Consider the following 19006-nt stretch of genomic DNA (forward strand, 5'->3'; position numbering starts at 1 on the left):
GGTGTCGCTTATTATCCCCTGTGTTTCCTGTCTCTCTGTGTCAGTTTCGTCTTGTATAACTTTCAAGTCAACCAGTGTATTTTCCCGTACTCCTGCTTCTATTCTCTTTTGCTAGTCCTCCCGGTTTTTGACCCTTGCCTGTTTTCTGGACTCCGTAACTGCCTGCCCTGACCTCGAGCCTGCCTGACCATCCTGCCTGCCCTGACCATTGAGCCTGCCTGACCATTCTGCCTCCCTCCCCATTCTGCCTGCCCTGACCTCGAGCCTGCCTGCCCATTCTGCCTGCCCTGACCTTGAGCCTGCCTGACCCATTCTGCCTGCCTGACCATTCTGCCTGCCCTGACCTCAAGCCTGCCTGACCCATTCTGCCTCCCCTGCCCCAGCCTGCCTGACCATTCTGCCTGCCTTCTGACCATTCTGCCTGCCTTCCCATTCTGCCTGCCTTCCCATTCTGCCTGCCTGACCATTCTGCCTGCCCTGCCCTTGAGCCTGCCTGACCCTGCCTGCCCTGCCCTCGAGCCTGCCTGACCATTCTGCCTGCCCTGACCTCGAGAGCCTGCCTGACCATTCTGCTGCCCTGACCCCGAGCCTGCCTTCCCATTCTGCCTGCCCTGACCTCGAGCCTGCCTGACCATTCTGCCTGCCCTGACCTCGAGCCTGCCTGACCATTCTGCCTGCCCTGCCCTCGAGCCTGCCTGACCATTCTGCCTGCCCTTCCCAGCCTGCCTGACCATTCTGCCTGCCCCCCATTCTGCCTCCCCATTCTGCCTGCCTTCCCATTCTGCCTTCCCCTGAGCCTGCCTTCCCATTCTGCCTTCCCATTCTGCCTGCCCCCATTGAGCCTGCCTGACCCTGCCTTCCCATCTGCCTGCCTTCCCATTCTGCCTTCCCATTCTGCCTGCCCCCATTCTGCCTGCCTGACCATTCTGCCTGCCACTCTGTACCTCCTGGACTCTGAACTGATTTTGACCTTTTGCCTGTCCCTTTTGGATTGTTTAATAAATATCAAGACTCAAACCATCTGCCTCTGGGTCTGTGTCGTGTCTGGGTCTGGGTCTGTCTGGGTCTCTGTCTGTGTCTGCCTCCTGGGTCTGTGTCTGGGTCCGGGTCTGGGTCTGGGTCTCGCCTTGTGCCCTTATGATGTCACACCAATCAAGTAATGTGATTTTGATCATGTGGTTTCACTGTAATGGTTTAGTAACAATATCTTAGATTTTCTCTTGTCAAACCAAGAAATAAACGCGTCAGGATTAAGATGTCCCTGTTTATATGATGTCCCGTTCTTTCCCGAATTCACCCTGAACTCGTGACAGGCTGTGACTTTCAGACCTATTGGGACTGTCACAGTCACATACCAGCAAAAAAATGTGTAAAAGAAATGGAGCGCTATTTGCCTTTCTTGTGTCTTTCTTTCTGTGGGCCAAGGATCAGCATGCGCAAGACACCTCTTCATCCTCCTTCTTCTTCTGTGGATTTTATATGGCGTTTGGCAACCAACTTTTAAGGTGCATTACTGCCACCAACTGGACTGGAGTGTGGACCAGAGACAGTGAAGGTCTAAATCCTACCCAATAATCTGGTCTCCCTAAACTAAGGAAACTAAATACATCATTAAATATTACTTCCCTGAAGATTTCCCCAGAAGTTCACTTAATCCTGGCTCTTCAAGCCCATTAATCCTCAAATCTAATAATGTGCTCCCTTTCTCTCACATATTTCTGGCACTGAAATAGAACGTGTTCCACTGTCTCCATCTCCTACTGACACTGATCACACCTCCCAGTCTCAGCCTTGTGTGTCCCAGTCTCAGCCTTGTGTTTCCCAGTCTCAGCCTTGTGTGTCCCAGTCTCAGCCTTGTGTGTCCCAGTCTCAGCCTTGTGTTTCCCAGTCACAGCCTTGTGTGTCCCAGTCTCAGCCTTGTGTGTCCCAGTCTCAGCCTTGTGCGTCCCAGTCTCAGCCTTGTGTTTCCCAGTCTCAGCCTTGTGTTTCCCAGTCTCAGCCTTGTGTGTCCCAGTCACAGCCTTGTGTTTCCCAGTCTCAGCCTTGTGTGTCCCAGTCTCAACCTTGTGTGTTCCAGTCTCAACCTTGTGACTACACTTTCTTCCCTTCTCTCTCCCTGCCCACCACCCGTTCCTGGATCTTATACAGGGGTCTTCCCTTCTGTTCCTGGATCTTATACAGGGGTCTTCTCTTCTCTCCCCGTTCCTGGATCTTATACAGGGGTCTTCCCTTCTCTCCCTGGATCTTATACAGGGGTCTTCTCTTCTCTCTCCCTGGATCTTATACAGGGGTCTTCCCTTCTCTCTCTCCCTGGATCTTATACAGGGGTCTTCCCTTCTCTCCCTGGATCTTATACAGGGGGTCTTCCTCTTCTCTCTCCCTGGATCTTATACAGGGTCTTCCCTTCTCTCTCCCTGGATCTTATACAGGGGTCTTCTGTTCCTGGATCCCTTCTCTCTCCCTGGATCTTATACAGGGGGGTCTTTACAGGGGTCTTCCCTTCTCTCCCTGGATCTTATACAGGGGTCTTCCCTTTCTCTCTCCCTGGATCTTATACAGGGTCTTCCCTGGATCTTATACAGGGGTCTTCTCTCTCCCTGGATCTTATACAGGGGTCTTCCCCTTGTCTCTCTCTCCCTGGATCTTATACAGGGGTCTTCCCCTTGTCTCCCTGTTCCTTGATCTTATACAGGGGTCTTCCCTTCTCTCTCCCCGTTCCTTGATCTTATACAGGGGTCTTCCCCTTGTCTCCCTGTTCCTTGATCTTATACAGGGGTCTTCCCTTACTCTCCCTGTTCCACAACTCTGACCATTTGTTTTAAACCACTGTTATTATTAACCCCTTGGCTTCTGCTTTACTGATGGACAATTCCATCTCAACATTAGGATGTTTAAGAGCCTGCTTGGCAATAATATCCTCTTTCCCCTCTACTCCCACATGAGCTGGTACCCAGAGGAACATCACAAACACCCCCGATACCCCATCTGTTTCACCCTATACAAACACTAAGACCTCGTACAATACATCCTGTCTGCTCTGAGACACACATGAATTTAAACTCATCAGTGCTGCACATGAGTCAGAGCAGATGACTTGCACAAGGCACCCTATCAGACTTAACATACGGACCCATGCCATCACACATCCCCTTTTGTAGCCTATAGATTTGTGGAATTTGTAGTTTTTTTCATGTGGAATTCTGTAGTTTTTAAATGACACCCTTGTCATGCTACCATCATGCTATGTTATTTCAATAATCCCAGGATGGTTGTTGTCTGTTTTGGTTGGTGCCACTTGTAAATAATTATATTTGAACTATTCTGTTCTTGCCAGGGATATTACAATGACCAGCCCTCTTTCCATTGATTTAAAACATGAATCCTTTCCTCCCTTCTGCCCCTCTCCTCCCTTCTGCCCCTCTCCTCCCTTCTGCCCCTCTCCTCCCCCTCTCCCACTCTCCTCCCTTACCCTCCTCTCATCCCACTGTCCTCACTTCCTCTCCCCCTTCCCCTCCTCTCCCCTCCTCCCTCCCCTCCTCTCCTCCTCCTTCCCCTCCTCTCTTCCCCAGATTCCCCATTGATCTGCCAAGGATGGATTGGTGAGAGTCAAAGCAATCCTAACCTAGCTTCCACTTATCCAGCCACAGGTCAGTGATTATTGACCAGTATTAGAACAGAACAGGGCATGATTATCTGCTGGTCCCAGATCTGTTTGGCTGTCTTGTCAAATCCTACATGACAATGACCATAGGAGTTGGCAAGACAACACACAAACAGATCTGGGACCAGGCTACAGTGCTGCTGCTACTTCTGCTGCTACTGGTCCTTCCTCTTCCCTTCCCTCAGACTCTATGTCCCTATCATCAAGGAGAGAGGAAGGAAAGGAGGAAGGATGCTAACAGTATTAGAATGGGTCCCTCTTCCCTCAGACTCTATGTCCCTATCATCAAGAAGAGAGGAAGGAAAGGATGAAGGATGCATAACATATTAGAATGGGTCCCTCTTCCCTCAGACTCTATGTCCCTATCATCAAGAAGAGAGGAAGGAAAGGAGGAAGGATGCATTTAACAGGAATGTATTAGAATGGGTCCCTCTTCCCTCAGACTCTATGTCCCCATCATCAAGAAGAGAGGAAGGAAAGGATGAAGGATGCATAACATATTAGAATGGGTCCCTCTTCCCTCAGCTCTATGTCCCTATCATCAAGAAGAGAGGAAGGAAAGGAGGAAGGATGCTAACAGTATTAGAATGGGTCCCTCTTCCCTCAGGCTATGTCCCTATCATCAAGAAGAGAGGAAGGAAAGGAGGAAGGATGAAATTAACAGTATTAGAATGGGTCTTGAGCTGCAGGTCCCTCCTCTTCCCTTCCCTCAGGCTCCATGTCCCTATCATCAAGAGAGAGGAAGGAAAGGAGGAAGGATGCTAACGTATTAGAATGGGTCCCTCTTCCCTCAGGCTCTGAATACGGCAGAGCACCACGTCCAACAGCAGACATTTAGACAGGAATGTCATCTCCTTCTCAACAGAGCATGACAAACAGGAACATCTCATTCCTGGAAATTAACATTTTGCAATCTTTTTATTTATTTTATTCAGTTAAGAACACATTTTTTATTTACAATGACGGCCTACCGGAAGGCAAAAGTCCTCCTGACTGTGGATATGTCTGTGTATATGTCGGGTCTGTGTATGAGGGGGCTGGGATTCAAATTATAAATATAGGACAAAACACACATCACAACATTACATAAAGAGAGACCTAAGACAACACATACATTACATAGCATGGTAGCAACACAACATGACAACAACATGGTAGCAACAACATGACAACACAACATGGTAGCAACATGACACAACATGTAAACACAACATGGTAGCAACATGGTAGCAACACAACATGACAACAACATGGTAGCAACACAACAACACAACATGACAACATGGTAGCAACACAACATGGTAGCAACATGGTAGCAATACAACATGGTAGCAACACAACATGACAGTAGCAACATGACAACATGGTAGCAACACAACATGACAACAACAACACAACATGGTAGCAACACAACATGACAACAACATGGTAGCAACACAACATGGTAGCAACATGACAACAACACAACATGGTAGCAACACAAAACATGGTACATGTGAAAAACATGGTACAAATATTGGGCACAGAAAACAACACAAAGGGCAAGAAGGTAGAGACAACAATACATCACATGAAGCAGCCACAACCGTCAGTAAGAGTGTCCATGATTGAGTCTTTGAATGAAGAGATGTGGAGATAAAACGGTCCAGAGTCAGAGGATAACATCCAGGACTGTGTTTGTGTGTCGATCATCAAACGATATGCTGACTGTGGATATGTCTGTGTATATGTCTGTGTATATGTCTGTGTATGCTGACTGGGTATATGTCTGTGTATGCTGTCTGTGTATATGTCTGTGTATGCTGACTGTGTATATGTCTGTGTATATGTCTGTGTATGCTGTCTGTGTATGCTGTCTGTGTATGTCTGTGTATATGTCTGTGTATATGTCTGTGTATATGTCTGTGTATATGTCTGTGTATATCTGTGTATATGTATGTCTGTGTATATGTCTGTGTATATGTCTGTGTATGACCAGTGTCTGTGTATATGTCTGTGTATATGTCTGTGTATACTGTCTGTGTATATGTCTGTGTATACTGTCTGTGTATATGTCTGTGTATATATCTAGTGTATACTGTCTGTGTTTATGTCTGATTGTATACCATGTCTGTGTATATGTCATAGTGTGTATGCTGTCTGTGTATATGTAGTGATTGTATGACCTGAGGGTAGTGAATCGACCTAGTGAGACATAGTGATTGTATCGACCATAGTGAGACATAGTGATTGTATCGACCACAGTGAGGCATAGTGATTGTATCGACCACAGTGAGACATAGTGATTGTATCGACCACAGTGAGGCATAGTGATTGTATCGACCATAGTGAGACATAGTGATTGTATCGACCACAGTGAGACATAGTGATTGTATCGACCACAGTGAGACATAGTGATTGTAGTGAGACATAGTGATTGTATCGACCATAGTGAGGCATAGTGATTGTAGTGAGGTTTGACCATAGTGAGACACAGTGATTTTAGGTTGATATAACAGTGTTACCATCTATAGGTTATATAACTCAGTGTTACCATCTATAGGTTGATATAACTCAGTGATACCATCTTAGGGGTTATATAACTCAGTGTTACCATCTATAGGTTATCTATATTGACTCAGGTGTTACCAGGTACAGGTTGTACTGATCAATATATTGGATCTTCATCTATATTGAATCTAGGGGGTTCAGTGTTACCACCTATAGGTTATATTAGGATCTTCATCTAGAATCTGGTTCCTCCCCGAGTTCCTCCTTGCTGGCCTGTCACCCTAGACCTGACAGGAAGTTCCTCCTTGCTGGCCTGACCTAGACCTGACAGGAAGTTCCTGACAGGAAGTTCCTCCTTGCTGGCCTGTCACCCTAGACCTGACAGGAAGTTCCTCCTTGCTGGCCTGTCACCCTAGACCTGACAGGAAGTTCCTGACAGGAAGTTCCTCCTTGCTGGCCTGTCACCCTAGACCTGACAGGAAGTTCCTCCTTGCTGGCCTGTCAACCTAGACATGACAGGAAGTTCCTGACAGGAAGTTCCTCCTTGCTTGCCTCTCACCCTAGACGTGGTATCAATGAAATAAACTCCTGGACTCCAACTGATTTGCGATAGAGGTCATTATTTTGCGTTTGTAAAAAGAGCTATAAACAATAGAGGTAGGTTTATAAAACACAGATATAATGCAGATCTAGGATCAGATTTAACTCACCCCAAATGAACCATTATGAGTCAAGTCGATGGTAATGAGTTGACATGGGACCTGATCCTAGATAAGCCGTCCTACTCTGAGACGCTTTATCAACTCCCTGACCTGAGACCAGTGCTTAAAGGCAACCAGGAGGGACCTTCCACTTGTTCTGATTCAGTCAGTTCAGGAAGTCTGTGAAAGGAGAGAGAAAACCGAGAAGGACCTCTGTCAGCTAACCGATGAATGTTGCACCATACTGTCGTGCCACACACACACACACACACACACACACACACAGCTGTTAGTGGCATGTGTGTTGTCTGCTGAACTGAGCAGAAGAAGGGTCATGTGACAGCCTCAGTCACACACACCATTCTCAACCGCCCACACTCCTGCACCAGACACCTGCATGACCAGCACACCACTCCTCCCGTGTAGTCCCTCTACCACAGTAACCATGGAAAAGGGAGTGTTTCCAGGGAGTAAATCGGTTGTGAAGTGTAACCTTTTCACAGTTGATATCCCGGGGCAGCGATTGTCTCCTTCTCATCCAGAGATCAAGAAACATATTGAACGTGTTCTAGTCCTGCTCTGCTGTAGTAAATCGTTTTTCAAGTAAACTAACTTCAAAATGAACACTGAAAACTATTACAGACCTGCATTAGATCCCTGTGAAAAATCAGACAAACTGCCAATGGGATGAACAATATAAAAACACACTTCAGTTCAAAGAGTAGTACTATTGATGGGATGAACAATATAAAAACACACTTCAGTTCAAAGAGTAGTACTATTGATTCCAACTTTGAGGAACATTGATTATTTTATTGAATATGGAAAACATTTACACACATCATGAATGGAAATGTCCAGTCATATCTTTCCTGCTCTACAATGACCATAACGCAAAGATGGACAGATCGAGACACATAAAAGACGACCCACTGCACAAGCTTCAGACAGTTACATTTATGCGGTACTTCCAGGGGAGTGTATCCAAGAGTTTCCACTGTTTTTTGGGGTCATTCCACGAAATGAGGGGTTCCCTTTGATATTTCAGGTATAAATTGAGCACCAATATTGAATTTTAAAAAGCCTGTTATATTAAATGTAGTGCCATTTAATATAGACCACATGGAGAATTCAATAAATCTGATTTAATAGGAATAGACTTCGGCATTTTGAAATGTCCCTCCGTGCACCCTCTCCGACTTCTAAGAAGATTAAACCCCCTTCATCCCAACATTTCTCCATCATTGTAAAGCCCTCGTTATTTTATTGTGATTAGTGATTCAGTCCCTCAGTTTTAAGGTTAACCCTGTTAAGTGAATTGAACTCTCATTTTAATTTGGTGAAAATATTCCCATTTTAAATATTTCTTCCCAAAGAGACATTGAACATCTAGTAGTCAAATCATAATGTCAAAACAGGTGAGCTGGTTCTATTCTTTCTGGCCATTTTCTGGTGTTTTGTGGAGTAAAACTGAGCGGGTCGAGCGTAACAAGTCAACCCTTTTACCAACAGACAGACAGTCTAAAAATGTTTTAACAATTAAAATGTTTTGGGAAGCCTGTTGCACATACAGTAACAAGCTTCCATTCCCCCTGTCACAAGGGGATTCATGGCTGATTTAAGATGACATCGTCAACCCCGTTACGGTCAACCCTGTTACAGACAACCCCGATTAGGGTCAACCCCGGTTACGGTCAACCCCGTTACGGTCAACCCCGTTACGGTCAACCCCGATTAGGGTCAACCCGATTAGGGTCAACCCCGATTAGGGTCAACCCCGATTAGGGTCAACCCCGTTACGGTCAACCCTGATTAGGGTCAACCCCACCCCGTTACGGTCAACCCCGTTACATTATTTGGCACTTGCTATAGTAATTTCCGTCTTTAACCTGTTGAGATGGGGAAACTTAATGAAGTTCAACATGTCCTCTTTATGACAGAATGTTAAAATGAGGTGAAGTCAAAACGTTTTCAAAAGGCACCGAATTAGTAGAACGACCCTTTGGTTACAACAGATCTGAGAGCAGGCTATAGAAGGAGACAACAGATCTGAGAGCAGGCTATAGAAGGAGACAACAGATCTGAGAGCAGGCTATAGAAGGAGACAACAGATCTGAGAGCAGGCTATAGAAGGAGACAACAGATCTGAGAGCAGGCTATAGAAGGAGACAACAGATCTGAGAGCAGGCTATAGAAGGAGACAACAGATCTGAGATCAGGCTATAGAAGGAGACAACAGATGTGAGATCAGGCTATAGAAGGAGACAACAGATCTGAGAGCAGGCTATAGAAGGAGACAACAGATCTGAGAGCAGGCTATAGAAGGAGACAACAGATCTGAGAGCAGGCTATAGAAGGAGACAACAGATCTGAGAGCAGGCTATAGAAGGAGACAACAGATCTGAGAGCAGGCTATAGAAGGAGACAACAGATCTGAGAGCAGGCTATAGAAGGAGACAACAGATCTGAGAGCAGGCTATAGAAGGAGACAACAGATCTGAGAGCAGGCTATAGAAGGAGACAACAGATCTGAGAGCAGGCTATAGAAGGAGACAACAGATCTGAGAGCAGGCTATAGAAGGAGACAACAGATCTGAGAGCAGGCTATAGAAGGAGACAACAGATCTGAGAGCAGGCTATAGAAGGAGACAACAGATCTGAGAGCAGGCTATAGAAGGAGACAACAGATCTGAGAGCAGGCTATAGAAGGAGACAACAGATCTGAGAGCAGGCTATAGAAGGAGACAACAGATCTGAGAGCAGGCTATAGAAGGAGACAACAGATCTGAGAGCAGGCTATAGAAGGAGACAACAGATCTGAGAGCAGGCTATAAAAGGAGACAACAGATCTGAGAGCAGGCTATAAAAGGAGACAACAGATCTGAGAGCAGGCTATAAAAGGAGACAACAGATCTGAGAGCAGGCTATAGAAGGAGACAACAGATCTGAGAGCAGGCTATAGATCAGTGGAGGCTGCTGAATGGAGTAAATGGAATGGGATCGAGCACGTGTTTGATACCATTCCATTCCAGCCATTATTATGAGCCATCCTCCCCTCACCAGCCTCCACTGATATAGATGCTTGATCAGAGAGGACTTCCCCCTCTCCCTCTCTTCCTTCCTTCCTTCCTTCCTTCCTTCCTTCCTTCCTTCCTTCCTTCCTTCCTTCCTTCCTTCAGGTATATGTCCAGAAGTCTTTCTCTGAGTTCTTGGTGGGCACCCTAAATTCCCCTGTTCCCCCTCCCTCCATCCCATGTTCCATCCCTCTTCTCACCCTGCCTCTCTCAACAGGTGCATGTCCAGAAGTCTTTCTGAGGGTTCTTCTTGGCTGGCAGTCTGAAAGAAGATGTCCCTGTATAGGACCCACAATAGGACCCAGACACTCCTGTGTTGTTGAGAACCGGGGGAGGAGGTCTGGTCTGTCTCTTCAGCCTGGAGGCCAGGGCCATGAACACATCCTCCACGCTGTCCTGATGCCCCCCTCCTGGTTCTCCTCCTCCTCCTCCTCCTCCTCCAGGGAGGCTTTTAGCAGACGTTTCAAACAGAATCATCCCGTGGGCAACTGCAAACTTCTGGGCCTGATCCCGTGTCACCTGACCTTCGACCTTGATGGAGCGGGGGTCACAGCTGCAGGTGTCACGGAGGTCGCTCTTGTTGCCCACGAGGAACCTGCAGAGGGGGAGACATATGGAGAGTTTAAAACATAATAGGTTACAACCGAAAAGGCAATGTTGGCCACTACAGAGTATTCAAAACCATGTGTTTACTGTGTTGGTTGAGGTGTGTGTAACACAGCTGCCCAATGCTGACACGATGCAGCTTTTCTGAATCTGATCCTGGCGATAGAGCTAGTTCCTCTGGGCCTCCACGTGGAACTGATCAGGTGTAAACGGGGCCATTTAACAAAAAAGGACAAATGGAATTGGCTTCTAATATGACTGACTAACCTGGTTAACTCCTGTCCCAGTGAGTACCGTCTACACCCCTCTATCCAGGTTGTGTGTGTATATAACTAACCTGGTTATCTCCTGTCCCAGTGAGTACCTTCTACACCCCTCTATCCAGGTTGTGTGTGTATATAACTAACCTGGTTATCTCCTGTCCCAGTGAGTACCTTCTACACCCCTCTATCCAGGTTGTGTGTGTATATAACTAACCTGTCCCAGTGAGTACCTTCTACACCCCTCTATCTATAACTAACCACCCCTCTATCCAGGTTGTGTGTATATATAACTAACCTGGTTATCTCCTGTCCCAGTGAGTACCTTCTACACCCCTCTATCCAGGTTGTGTGTGTATATAACTAACCTGGTTATCTCCTGTCCCAGTGAGTACCGTCTACACCCCTCTATCCAGGTTGTGTGTGTATATAACTAACCTGGTTATCTTCTACACCCCTCTATCCAGGTTGTGTGTGTATATAACTAACCTGGTTATCTCCTGTCCCAGTGAGTACCTTCTACACCCCTCTATCCAGGTTGTGTGTATATAACTAACCTGGTTATCTCCTGTCCCAGTGAGTACCTTCTACACTCCTCTATCCAGGCTGGCAGGCCTCTGAAGCTGTCTGGTCTGGTGACGTCGTAGATGAAGAGAACAGCATGAACGTTCCGATAGTACTGCTGGACCATCGACTTCCTGAAACGCTCCTGGCCCGCCGTGTCCCATAGCTGGAGCTGGAGGGAGAGAGATGGTTGGGGGGTGAAACTATTCTACATGTGAGAGAAGGGGTTTTAGAGATGGAGGAGCGGGAGTAGAACGGGTGAGGGAGAGAGATGGTTGGGGGGTGAAACTATTCTACATGTGAGAGAAGGGGTTTTAGAGATGGAGGAGCGGGAGTAGAGAGGGTGAGGGAGAGAGATGGTTGGGGGTGAAACTATTCTACATGTGAGAGAAGGGGTTTTAGAGATGGAGGGCGGGGGAGAGAACGGGTGAGGAGAGAGATGGTTGGGGGGTGAAACTATTCTACATGTGAGAGAAGGGGTTTTAGAGATGGCGAAAGAGGGGGAAGCAGACAGAGAGAGAGGGGCCTTTTCTCAATTAAATTTGCTCACCTCCTGCGTCCTCTCTCCTCCATCCTCTCTGTCCTCCTTTAAAAAAGGTCCAAGTTAAAACAGGAGAGGCGGCGAGGAGGGAAAGTGGACGAGAATGAGCTTGTATGAAATGAGACTTCTCCAATCGCTCGACAGAGCGGCTAATGAGGTTTAGAGGGTGGAATCCCAACATAAACATATATATTGTGACTAATTTAGATGGTTGTACAAGATATTTTAAAGATAAAAGGATAAGTAGAATAAATGTTTGCATTAATTTCTCCTTTGATAAAAACAATAGCTGATTTAAAGGGGGCGTGGAAGATTTCAAAACACTTGTGCTTCATCGCCAAAAGGAGGCTATCGAGGAGGGGAGGTCCGTCTCCCTTTTGTCTACTAATGAACTGACACTCATCAACCACTTACCAGGTTCTGGATCACGTGGGAGAGAGAGGGGCGGGAGGAAAGAGGGGGGCGGGAGGAGAGGGCTGGGGAGAGAGAGGGCGGATGGAGAGAGGATTGGGGAGAGAGGGCGGGGGAGAGAGAGGGGGGGGGGGGGAGAGAGAGAGGGGGGGGGAGAGAGAGAGAGAGGGCGGGGGGGAGAGAGAGAGGGGGGGGGGTGAGAGAGAGAGGGCGGGGGGAGAGAGAGAGGGGGGGGGAGAGAGAGAGAGGGCGGGGGGGAGAGAGAGAGGGAGAGAGGGCGGGGGAGAGAGAGAGAGGGCGGGGGGGAGAGAGAGGGGGCGGGGGGAGAGAGAGGGGGCGGGGGAGAGAGAGGGGGCGGGGGAGAGAGAGGGGGCGGGGGAGAGAGAGGGCGGGGGGAGAGAGAGAGGGCGGGGGGGAGAGAGAGGGCGGGTGGGGGAGAGAGAGGGCGGGTGGGAGAGAGAGGGCAGGGTGGGAGAGAGAGGGCAGGCGGGAGAGAGGGGGGCGGGGGGGAGAGAGGGGGAGGGGGGGGAGAGAGGGGTGGGGGAGCGTGTGAGAGAGGGCGGGAGGGTGTGGGAGAGAGGGTGTGGGAAAGAGGGGTGGGGGAGCGTGTGAGAGAGGGCGGGAGGGTGTGGGAGAGAGAGAGGGCGGCTGTATAAACTCTCTCACACAGTTAGTCAGCAGATGATGTTATTCTACTTCCCATCAACATATCGACTCACCAGATAGAAGACCAACGTCAATATAATGATTCCTCCTCCACCACTCATGATAACTCCAATCAGAAGGTCAGCCCTGTCTCATAGTAACCTCCGGGCTCTACCTATGATGTAAACTCCAATCAGAAGGTCAGCCCTGTCTCATAGTAACCTCCGGGCTCTACCTATGATGTAAACTCCAATCAGAAGGTCAACCCTGTCTCATAGTAACCTCCGGGCTCTAAAGGGCTGAACCTATGATGTAAACTCCAATCAGAATGTCAACCCTGTCTCATAGTAACCTCCGGGCTCTACCTATGATGTAAACTCCAATCAGAAGGTCAGCCCTGTCTCATAGTAACCTCCGGGCTCTACCTATGATGTAAACTCCAATCAGAAGGTCAGCCCTGTCTCATAGTAACCTCCGGGCTCTACCTATGATGTAAACTCCAATCAGAAGGTCAACCCTGTCTCATAGTAACCTCTGGGTTCTACCTATGATGTAAACTCCAATCAGAAGGTCAACCCTGTCTCATAGTAACCTCCGGGCTCTAAAGGGCTGAACCTATGATGTAAACTCCAATCAGAAGGTCAGCCCTGTCTCATAGTAACCTCTGGGCTCTACCTATGATGTAAACTCCAATCAGAAGGTCAACCCTGTCTCATAGTAACCTCCGGGCTCTACCTATGATGTAAACTCCAATCAGAAGGTCAACCCTGTCTCATAGTAACCTCCGGGCTCTAAAGGGCTCTACCTATGATGTAAACTCCAATCAGAAGGTCAGCCCTGTCTCATAGTAACCTCCGGGCTCTACCTATGATGTAAACTCCAATCAGAAGGTCAGCCCTGTCTCATAGTAACCTCCGGGCTCTACCTATGATGTAAACTCCAATCAGAAGGTCAACCCTGTCTCATAGTAACCTCTGGGCTCTACCTATGATGTAAACTCCAATCAGAAGGTCAGCCCTGTCTCATAGTAACCTCCGGGCTCTACCTATGATGTAAACTCCAATCAGAAGGTCAGCCCTGTCTCATAGTAACCTCCGGGCTCTACCTATGATGTAAACTCCAATCAGAAGGTCAGCCCTGTCTCATAGTAACCTCCGGGCTCTACCTATGATGTAAACTCCAATCAGAAGGTCAACCCTGTCTCATAGTAACCTCCGGGCTCTACCTATGATGTAAACTCCAATCAGAAGGTCAGCCCTGTCTCATAGTAACCTCCGGGCTCTAAAGGGCTCTACCTATGATGTAAACTCCAATCAGAAGGTCAGCCCTGTCTCATAGTAACCTCCGGGCTCTACCTATGATGTAAACTCCAATCAGAAGGTCAGCCCTGTCTCATAGTAACCTCCGGGCTCTACCTATGATGTAAACTCCAATCAGAAGGTCAACCCTGTCTCATAGTAACCTCCGGGTCTCTACCTATGATGTAAACTCCAATCAGAAGGTCAACCCTGTCTCATAGTAACCTCCGGGCTCTAAAGGGCTCTACCTATGATGTAAACTCCAATCAGAAGGTCAGCCCCGTCTCATAGTAACCTCCGGGCTCTACCTATGATGTAAACTCCAATCAGAAGGTCAACCCTGTCTCATAGTAACCTCCGAGCTCTACCTATGATGTAAACTCCAATCAGAAGGTCAACCCTGTCTCATAGTAACCTCCGGGCTCTAAAGGGCTGAACCTATGATGTAAACTCCAATCAGAAGGTCAGCCCTGTCTCATAGTAACCTCCGGGCTCTAAAGGGCTCTACCTATGATGTAAACTCCAATCAGAAGTTCAGCCCTGTCTCATAGTAACCTCCGTGCTCTAAAGGGCTCTACCTATGATGTAAACTCCAATCAGAAGGTCAGCCCTGTCTCATAGTAACCTCCGGGCTCTAAAGGGCTCTACCTATGATGTAAACTCCAATCAGAAGGTCAGCCCTGTCTCATAGTAACCTCCGGGCTCTAAAGGGCTCTACCTATGATGTAAACTCCAATCAGAAGGTCAGCCCTGTCTCATAGTAACCTCCGGGCTCTAAAGGGCTCTACCTATGATGTAAACTCCAATCAGAAGGTCAGCCCTGTCTCATAGTAACCTCCGGGCTCTAAAGGGCTCTACCTATGATGTAAACTCCAATCAGAAGGTCAGCCCTGTCTCATAGTAACCTCCGGGCTCTAAAGGGCTCACCTATGATGTAAACTCCAATCAGAAGGTCAGCCCTGTCTCATAGTAACCTCCGGGCTCTAAAGGGCTGAACCTATGATGTAAACGGAGTGTAGTTTAGCATCAATCACATACTTTTGTCCCGCTGCGTTTCTGGACCAGACCCGACGCTCTGCCCCTCCGTTTCCACCTCCGTTTCCCAAGGCCGTCTAGAGCCCTAAAGGCAGTGGAGATTAAATACATGGACCGTATACCACGCTCTGCCCCTCCGTTTCCACCTCCGTTTCCCAAGGCCGTCTAGAGCCCATAAGGCAGTGGAGATTAAATACATGGACCGTATACCACGCTCTGCCCCTCCGTTTCCACCTCCGTTTCCCAAGGCCGTCTAGAGCCCATAAAGGCAGTGGAGATTAAATACATGGACTGTATACCACGCTCTGCCCCTCCGTTTCCACCTCCGTTTCCAAGGCCGTCTAGAGCCCTAAAGGCAGTGGAGATTAAATACATGGACCGTATACCACGCTCTGCCCCTCCGTTTCCACCTCCGTTTCCCAAGGCCGTCTAGAGCCCATAAGGCAGTGGAGATTAAATACATGGACCGTATACCACGCTCTGCCCCTCCGTTTCCCAAGGCCGTCTAGAGCCCATAAAGGCAGTGGAGATTAAATACATGGACTGTATACCACGCTCTGCCCCTCCGTTTCCACCTCCGTTTCCATAGGCCGTCTAGAGCCCTAAAGGCAGTGGAGATTAAATACATGGACTGTATACCACGCTCTGCCCCTCCGTTTCCACCTCCGTTTCCCAAGGCCGTCTAGAGCCCTTAAGGCAGTGGAGATTAAATACATGGACCGTATACCACGCTCTGCCCCTCCGTTTCCCAAGGCCGTCTAGAGCCCTTAAGGCAGTGGAGATTAAATACATGGACCGTATACCACGCTCTGCCCCTCCGTTTCCCAAGGCCGTCTAGAGCCCTTAAGGCAGTGGAGATTAAATACATGGACCGTATACCACGCTCTGCCCCTCCGTTTCCGTAGGCCGTCTAGAGCCCATAAGGCAGTGGAGATTAAATACATGGACCGTATACGACGCTCTGCCCCTCCGTTTCCCAAGGCCGTCTAGAGCCCTTAAGGCAGTGGAGATTAAATACATGGACCGTATACCACGCTCTGCCCCTCCGTTTCCACCTCCGTTTCCATAGGCCGTCTAGAGCCCATAAGGCAGTGGAATGTTGAGATAAAATACATGGAGGACTTTTGGCCCCTAAACGAGATATGTGTTTTGAAGCAGTCAGAGGTCAGAGAACCAGAATACACAAAGGACAAAAGGCAGAAATACATTATGTCACATACTTGCAGGTGAGTAATGCTTGATTTCATTTGTCCTGGCACAATGGAACCAATTGGATAGTCCCCAAAGTGAAAACACAATACCATGCCGGCAACCTAAAACATCTAGTATTTGTAAAATTTTAAACAAGTATTCTGCCCCATGTCTGGCCTCCTCTCTCTCTCTCTCTCTCTCTCTCTCTTTAACCCAGATACAAAACAACGTCTTGTTACCCGCCATGCTTCCTCTATCATGTGGTCTGCCCTGCTCCGATAAAGAGAGCATTGGGTTGGCCAATATCCTCTTTTCATGCCTGTGTTTCCGTAAACACACAGAAATCACATTATTTAGCCCATCACGGACGTTACAATACTTTTCACGACATTAAATAACCCGACTAATGTTGTGTGCTGAGGTGAAAGGTTTTTATTTAACCTTTTTTTAACTACGAAAGTCAGTTAAAGAACAAATTCTTATTTACAATGATCGCCTACACTGGTCAAACCCGGACGACGCTGGGCCAACTGTGCGCTGCCCTACCGGACTCCCGATCAGCGCCGGTTGTGATACAGGCGGGGGGTTGTGATACAGCCTTTGTCATATGTGTCATGACCATATAAATGCATTACACATGTGGTTTGTTCTGCTGTATGAGAACCGGGGGAGTTACATATGCATGTATGTAACTCTGAAACACACTAGTTTCAAGTTAACAAGACATTCATTGTATTCATACTTATTTAACCGTCACTGTTGATCCAAGAGGCCAAACAACACAAACACTATTGTGTCAGTCCTTTCAACTGAGCCTTTAAAGACACTTGGATCCTACACTGGTTTAGGTCAAAAACTAAACATAACCATTTACATAAGATGACATTTTATTTGACAGTAGTCATGTTTGTTAGTCCTGTACAAATAAAACGACATTTCAAAAGGAACTTAACTAAGATTGATAGACCAAAGCTGACACCACAGACCGCTTGCTGTTCATGCGCAATAGTAGGCGCAGATTCAGCTGCAAACACAAATGTTTAACGAGTAACGCCTACGAAGTGCAAATATCTATTTTTAAAAATGCCCATACTACGAGGCAATGAGAGTGCCGTCTGAGAGAACTCAACACCACCTTCTCAAAATGTGTGAGCATAAAAATGATAAGGCACATTTTCTTGTTTACGCAGTGATTCTCTGGTGCATTAAATTGTGTAATGCACCAATTAATTACGACCCAACTCGTTCATAATATTTGGAAATAACGGTTTAAACTTTATACTTCTCTTACCTTGATTTTCTCGCCTTCGACCTCGACCAATCTCTCACGGAAATCGACACCGATGGTGGCTTCGGTTCGGTCGAGGAACTCACCGGCACAGAACCGGTAGGTGAGACAGGTCTTACCGACACCGGAGTCTCCGATCACGATGATCTTGAAGATCCGACACCGCGCGGAGGGCGAAGACACACTGGTGAAAGAGTTTGAGAACTCCAGGGATGATTCCATATTGCGTAAAAACTCAAATTAAAGAGTGAGATCAGGCTCTCCCAACAAGCCAATATGTTATGTCGAGATCTTTAACGTTATATAAACAGAGAACTCCCTTGGCAAAGTTCATGGCAACTCGCCGGCTATGCTATAAACTCTCCCTGGTTGTCATTGTCTGTGGAAGGAGCGGAGAGTTTAGAAAGTCCCCTGCTGCAACTTCTTGGCCCGTGGCCACGTATCTGACAGCACGGTAATAAATCTCGCGAGAAGAAGGGGGAATCTATTCGCTGTAGATGGAACGCTATGTCATCAATATTGTGTCTCTAGACTTCTATAACCATAGATAGCCTCAATATGTCTCAATATTGTGTCTCTAGACTTCTATAACCATAGATAGCCTCAATATGTCATCAATATTGTGTCTCTAGACTTCTAGAACCATAGATAGCCTCAATATGTCATCAATATTGTGTCTCTAGACTTCTAGAACCATTAGATAGCACCCCAATATGTCATCAATATGAATGTGTCTTTAGACTGACAGACTACAGGTACATCAATGAATGATCTTTATCTGACTGACAGACTGACAGGTACATCAACTGAATGTCTCTTTATCTGACTGACAGACTTCTAGTACATCAACATGTCTCTTTATAGCCTACATCACTGAATAGGTACATCAACTGAATGTGTCTTTATCTACTGACAGACTAGAACCATGAAGATACTGAATGTCTCTTTATCTGACTGACAGACTGACAGGTACATCAACTGAATGTCTCAATGACAGATGTCATCAATATTCTCTTTATCTCTAGACTTCTAGAATGTGTCTTTATCTGATAGATAGTACATCAACTCAATGTCTCTTTATGTCAGGTCATCAACTGAATTGTGTCTCTATCTGACTGACAGACTGACCATCAACTGAATGTCTCTTTATCTGCCTCAATATGTCATCAACTGAATGTCTCTTTATCTGACTGAGAACCATAGATACATCAACTGAATGTCTCTTTAGTCTGGAACACTGA

The 19006-nt window shown here is 47.2% G+C and overlaps 1 protein-coding gene and 1 long non-coding RNA gene across 3 annotated transcripts; both read right to left on the reverse strand.

Annotated features, from left to right (window-relative positions):
* Nucleotides 1-9956: 9956 nt before the first annotated feature.
* Nucleotides 9957-18025, reverse strand: LOC112239519 (ras-related protein Rab-33B). 2 transcript variants are annotated; one of them, XM_042317344.1, is made up of 4 exons: nucleotides 17769-18025; nucleotides 11907-11942; nucleotides 11350-11528; nucleotides 9957-10521 (listed from the first exon to the last, which is right to left on the reverse strand). In XM_042317344.1, exons 1-4 carry the CDS (start codon nucleotides 17985-17987, stop codon nucleotides 10137-10139), a joined length of 819 nt encoding a protein of 272 aa, XP_042173278.1. In that variant the 5' UTR covers nucleotides 17988-18025; the 3' UTR covers nucleotides 9957-10136. The 2 variants fall into 2 exon arrangements, with proteins under 2 accessions (XP_042173278.1, XP_042173279.1); XM_042317345.1 differs by lacking the exon at nucleotides 11907-11942 and having other exon boundaries at nucleotides 17769-18012.
* On the reverse strand, nucleotides 12895-15169 carry LOC121845663. The gene is made up of 3 exons (XR_006082680.1): nucleotides 14477-15169; nucleotides 13819-14415; nucleotides 12895-13758 (listed from the first exon to the last, which is right to left on the reverse strand). It is a non-coding gene; the product is annotated as an uncharacterized LOC121845663 (long non-coding RNA).
* Nucleotides 18026-19006: the final 981 nt, after the last annotated feature.

The sequence above is a fragment of the Oncorhynchus tshawytscha genome, unplaced genomic scaffold (genome assembly GCF_018296145.1).
Source record: "Oncorhynchus tshawytscha isolate Ot180627B unplaced genomic scaffold, Otsh_v2.0 Un_contig_1859_pilon_pilon, whole genome shotgun sequence".
Lineage (NCBI taxonomy): Eukaryota > Metazoa > Chordata > Actinopteri > Salmoniformes > Salmonidae > Oncorhynchus > Oncorhynchus tshawytscha.

Coding starts and splice junctions, on each gene's coding strand:
- LOC112239519 (XM_042317344.1), bottom strand. CDS start 17,987: ATGGAATCATCCCTGGAGTTCTCAAACTCTTTCACCAGTGTGTCTTCG. Junction 11,943..17,768: donor TCGAAGGCGAGAAAATCAAG/GTAAGAGAAGTA, acceptor CCTTTTTTAAAG/GAGGACAGAGAGGATGGAGG. Junction 11,529..11,906: donor GAGGAGAGAGGACGCAGGAG/GTGAGCAAATTT, acceptor CTCTCCCTCCAG/CTCCAGCTATGGGACACGGC.